General features: G+C 45.2%; 1 protein-coding gene across 5 annotated transcripts in view; it reads left to right on the top strand.

The window, feature by feature from the left end:
* TSPAN8 (tetraspanin 8) overlaps positions 1-5,342 on the top strand; it is a 52,853-nt gene that overhangs the window by 22,528 nt on the left and 24,983 nt on the right. For 2 of the 5 annotated variants that reach the window (XM_070270336.1, XM_070270337.1), the window contains 2 exons: positions 314-534; positions 1,314-1,476. In XM_070270336.1, the coding sequence (XP_070126437.1) occupies positions 1,417-1,476 (60 nt within the window). In that variant the 5' untranslated portion in view covers positions 314-534; positions 1,314-1,416. The other 3 variants (XM_005613867.4, XM_070270338.1, XM_014728655.3) reach the window with 2 other exon arrangements.

Raw genomic sequence — 5,342 nt, 5'->3', positions numbered from 1 at the left:
AACATTCTGGAATGTTAAGGTAGAAAGAAGGAGGAAGAGAGGGCAGAAAACAAATTACGACTCTGCTGAAATGTTCATATGAGGGGATGAAATGCTGAACAATGGCAGAGCCAGGGCCGCGATGGAGGGGAGGCAGAGGCCCACGGACCGGGAGGCGGCTAGATGGGAGGCTAGATGGGAGGCAGGAAAGACAGCGACGCAGCTGGGCAGGTGCTGGGACCACCCGGCGATGGGGGCGGGAATTCAGAGCAGGGGACAGCTCTGCACAGATTTTGAACTGGACTGAGGTCAAAGAGCTCCCTTTCATGGGCAGGAAGTAGAGAGCAGCGTGCCCCCAGTTGCTGTCATGGAGCAGCCTCTCCTCCCTGACCCGGCAGGGCTTGCCTTCACCCGGGACGACCGCCTTCTGTTAGCGCCAGAAGCAGACTGTGCCATCTACGGCCACTGAGCTAGGACCACTGCTCATTGTGAACTTTCTGTCTGAGAGGATGGGCATCCAGAAACCGAGCTGGAGGAGAGCAGCTGCTGGTGGACGTAAGTCATCAGAGAAGCGAAGGGAGGGGCGGGGTCCGCCTGGGAAAGAGCCGAGCAGCTGAAACGGCCGCCCTGCAACATGAACACAGCAGGGGCAGGCAGGGGGTGACTCCGGAGAATTTTTTTCCTTTTGCATTGGAAAGAAATAAAGATAAAACCTGAATGGTCTTATGATGGGCAGGGTGGCCTCTCCCTCCGCACTTCCCCCAACTTCCCTGCATTTCGGGCAGCTCCGTGGAGCTGTTTGGAAATAAATGTAGACGCTGTGGGAGGCAGGTGCGTGTAATGTTTGTTCCTCCTGCTCTGGGGTTGAGGGTGGAAGGTTGCTGTGTCTGAGCCTTCAGACTTCCTGATTTCTAAATGCGTTTTATTATTGCATCTAGAAGAAATTTTCCATTCTTGAGGAAATGCAATGCAAACATGAGTTGGAGACACGATGTCCATTTATCTCAGAGCAAAACAACCCTGTTTCCCGTTGTGGAAACGGAGGGCAGGGAAGGCGGGCTGTGGTTTCTGAAATCAGCAGCCTCCTATCTCTGTGCCATTCTCTGCCAGGGCCAGCGCCACCCCTTAACTTGATATCTGTTTACTTTAGAGGAGGTAGTTTTGAGAAACGTCATAAATATCCTGGCCGGGTGCCCCAGGAGCCACGACAAGCAGAACACGCCTGCCCAGAGATAGCCGTTGTGATATTTGAATGTGCAGGTTAATTTTTTATCCAATTTAGTAACCGGATTGTTTTACTCTTCTGTTTCTTTGCTTTCTTTTCCGCTCTGAAGCTGCAGGCACAGAAATCTCCGCAGACAAATTACTCCGTAGCACATTGCCGGACAGGCCTGTGCAGCTAAATTCACAGCATCTGGAGCCTGACCCACTTCCGACATGGCAGGTGTGAGTGGCTGCATAAAATATTCTATGTTTATCTTCAACTTCTTGTTCTGGGTAAGTGTTTTTCTTTTAACTATCAATTTTATGCAAGAAAGGGGATCTTGACATAAATACCATAAATGAGAACAGACTCCGCACCGGAGAAACAGGAGAAGGAGGGAAACGTAGTTCCCGTTTACTAGTTTGGGTTTGTTTGTTCTTTCTTTGGTTATTTCAGTAATTGAAAATGAGCCAATGACTCAAAAAAGTGCCCTTCAGGATCTGTGAGGATAAACATTTCATAAATGTTTCAATATTGTTGCAGAACAATCACAGAGGAAAACGCACCCCTTAATTAAAGGACAGTTATTGTTGGTTGTACTTCCAGTCCCTGTGGGGAAAATTCCGTCTGAGCCCCTGGGAGCCCAGCCCTGACTCCTAGTTACATCTGGGTTGAAACAGGTGAACAGTGCACGGTGGGCGTCAGACAATGGACAGGAGAATGGGATCATTTTTAGAGGCAAAGAGGAAACAGTGGGTAGTAAAAAACTTGAGAGGGAAGCAATAAAATTATTTAATCATGAAAAGACTAAACTAAACCACTAAATTGTATCAGGAATTTACAGTAGCATTTTAATGTGTCATCACCCACCTTTTCATCAACAGGATTTGTGTTTTAGCAAGTCCTTATGTTTCTCTTGAAAGTCTGTTGACATAAGACATAGCAAATAAATTAAGTAGCATCTAATGTTGGAAAATGAAGAAATAAGACATGGAAAGGCAGCAAGGTGAAGGCAGGCTGGGACGCTGGGACATTGGCATCATCATTTAGTGTGCATGGTGCAATTAAAGGCTGTTCAGAGTAAAACAGAAGAGATAGCTCAAAGTGCTTAAATGAAAGAAACATTTTGTATTCTGATTTTAAAACGGCTTGTCCAGCATAAGCAGCAGAGAGCTCTGTTCTGTTTTTCACCTGTTTACCTTCAGTGAACAGGCAGCTGGGGTCTATATGTTGTTAAGTTTCTGTGCTGTTAAAACAATGATGCACCTGATTAAACGTAACTTATTGCCTAGAGTGACTTTCCATTCGATGTCAGAGCCCTAATGAGCACAGATGAGATCTTGGTGACGTAAATAAGTGAGTGAGCATATAAATAAATTAAATTAAATAATGACATTTTCTTCTTTGTACTTCCTCTTTTCCCTAGAAAAATGGGCTGCTTTTGCAAATATTAAATGAAACTCATGAATATATGCCAGTTTTTTAAAGGTAGTCCTGAGAAATTTCTTCCTTTGAAATATATAAAACTGGTTAACCCTTGAGAGTAGAATATAAACAAAGAAATACTTGTGTACTGTGCATGGTTTTGTCTTTAGGTTTTTACTCTGGAGAGCCTCAAAAATTGACAAAAGAGGACAGGGGGTCACCCCACGCCCCAGCCCCAATGGCCATGAACCATCCCTGTTCATACTCTCACCCACTGTCCCCACGCCATATTATTTTGAAGCAAATCCCAGACATATCAGTCATCTGTAAAAATTTTAGTACGTATCTCTAAAAGACAAATAATTCTTTAAAAACTGTAACCACAATGTCATTATCTACACTAAAAACTTGGTAAGAACTTCTTAATTCATTACCAAATGTCCATCCAAGGTTCAGATTTCCAACTGCCTCGTAGGTGTTCCTGTTTGAATCAGAATCCAAGGGAGGGTCACGCCTTGTGGCTGGTGATCGGTCTTTAAGTCAATTTTCACCCTTGGGTTCTCCCTCCATCTTTGTCTCGTTTTCCCCTTGAAATTTCATGTTCTGGTGTGTATGTGGTCTCCTGGCATCCCCATGATCTGGATTTTGCTACTTGCATACCCATGGGGCCTTCCAACAAGTCCCCATCCTCTGTCTGATGTCTAACTTAGTAGCTGCATCTGGAGGCTTGCTATTTTGGGGCATACAACTACATTGTGAGAGATACTGTGTCTTTCATCAGGAGGCAGGTGGTGTCTGACCATGTCACTTTTTATGGTGTTAGTAGCCACTGATGCTCAGGAACCTAATCCACTAGTTTATTAAGAGTTTCAAATTGGTGATATCCTATTTCTATCATTTTTTTTTCATTTATTGGCTGGAATACTTTCAATAAGGAGAAATTTCTCCTTTGCTGATTGGTTAGCAGTGGTCTACCGTTTTTATTTAAAAAGGCAGCATAAATGCTTCTACTCTTTACTTAGCAGATTTCAGAATGATGAGTTAATTTTCTGGTCCTGTACAATGGTGGTAAGCAGGTATTTCTTTAAGAGCCTTTATAAAGTGATAGACTTAAGGGCCATCACAGGTCTCGTCCTCACTGACGTGCACTGTATTCTGTCTTTGGCCAGCGGGAGCATCTTCAGGTTGGCTCCTGAGCTTTTGGACATGATCCTAGTGACTTTGGTGACTTCTTCACTATTTGGTATGACAAGATGTTCCAGGCTCACTTCCTCATTTCTTGCCGCAGACCCAGAATCAGCCATTTCTCCAAGAAGCCCTGACACCTGTTTTTAAAAAACTGCAACCATTGTCTTTTTGTGATACAGAATATATAGGGTCCATTTAAACAAACCAGAATATGAATATGCTGACAAACTCATGGCTTCTATTTTAACAAGATGTCCCAAACTGGTAGCAATCCTCAAATCATGGAACAGTTTGGAAAATATGTCTCTGTTGTTAAAAACAGCACACGAAGTGCTGGTGGCTGCTGTGGGTGCATCAGAGGTCAGAGTCTCATTAAATAGCTAATAAGGAATTTGGAATAGGTCTGAATTTTAAAGCAAAATGACAAAGACAGTCTAAGAGAGGGTATGTTACAGGCGCAGGATTATGTATTTAAAATCAGCTCGAGGTGAGTTGTATCGAAGGGCACCACGCCACACCCGGGCGTCGCCACTGCTGTCCTGGGAGCTCTGATTACTTTATGGTTCCCATTATCTCTGTTTTTTGAGAATGAAGGCAAAGTCTTTCTGATGCTGTAGACTTCAGGTCTGTATTTCTAACTTCCCGGGGTAAAGGCCTTGTTCCTCCATCAGCCTCTCGGGGGGACCTACATTCTCTCCATGAGGCATCTTGAAATGGAGTCCCTGAGGGACGGTGACATTTGTAAAGACCAGGGATAAATTCTCAGCCAACAGGTGACAGACACATTTCCATGAAAATCTAAACAGCAGGAGAAGTCTCTGAGGTGAGGGGATGGTTCCCATTTCTTCTTTCCCCTCCACCCCCAACCCAGAGTTCTCAGAATTTTACTATCAGTCATAGGAAATTAGCGATTTGTCACATTCCTAATGTTTACCTAAGCGAAATTTTAACGGTTCCAGTGATGTGGTTTTCTTGTAGATATCTGTGGCCTCATGTTTTCAAATGCATTCTTTCTGGTGTAACTTGCAAAACTAAGCCTTTGCAAAGCAGGGCCAGATGCTGAAATATGTCTAAGACGTGCAAGCGCATGGTCATTGAGCTAAACATACCAGCTCCTTTTGTGAGAGAACTTGAGATATGCCGCATAAATGTCCACCGATTTCCACTCGTTAGAATTAGTGATCGAAGAAAACCTGTGGAAGTGAAAGTCATTCCTGACCACTCAGGCTAGAGGCGGAGTGACCGAGAGGGCCCGCAGGTAACAGGCGAATTGCAGCCCGAACCTGTTTCTCTCAGTCTCGTGTCGGAACAGACGAGCCGCCCGGTTCTCTCATGCTCCTCCTGGACAGCTCAGGCTTGGGAGCAGTGTAGACACTCGGGGTGTCTCAGGGTCCGGGAGCGTGGACGCTTGGTCTGTGGTTGCAGTGGAACCGCTGCCAGAGGGAGAGAGCTATGCAAAGCCCAGCTCTCAGGAAGAGCAGAGGGAGGAACACCCCCAGGCCCCAAAGGGTGGGGGTGAGAAGGAGCCAAGTGCATGAGCAGCTGA

The sequence above is a fragment of the Equus caballus genome, chromosome 6 (assembly GCF_041296265.1).
Source record: "Equus caballus isolate H_3958 breed thoroughbred chromosome 6, TB-T2T, whole genome shotgun sequence".
Classification (NCBI taxonomy): domain Eukaryota; kingdom Metazoa; phylum Chordata; class Mammalia; order Perissodactyla; family Equidae; genus Equus; species Equus caballus.
Note: the sequence above shows the minus strand (reverse complement) of the source record. Positions and strands in the feature narration are given on the sequence as shown.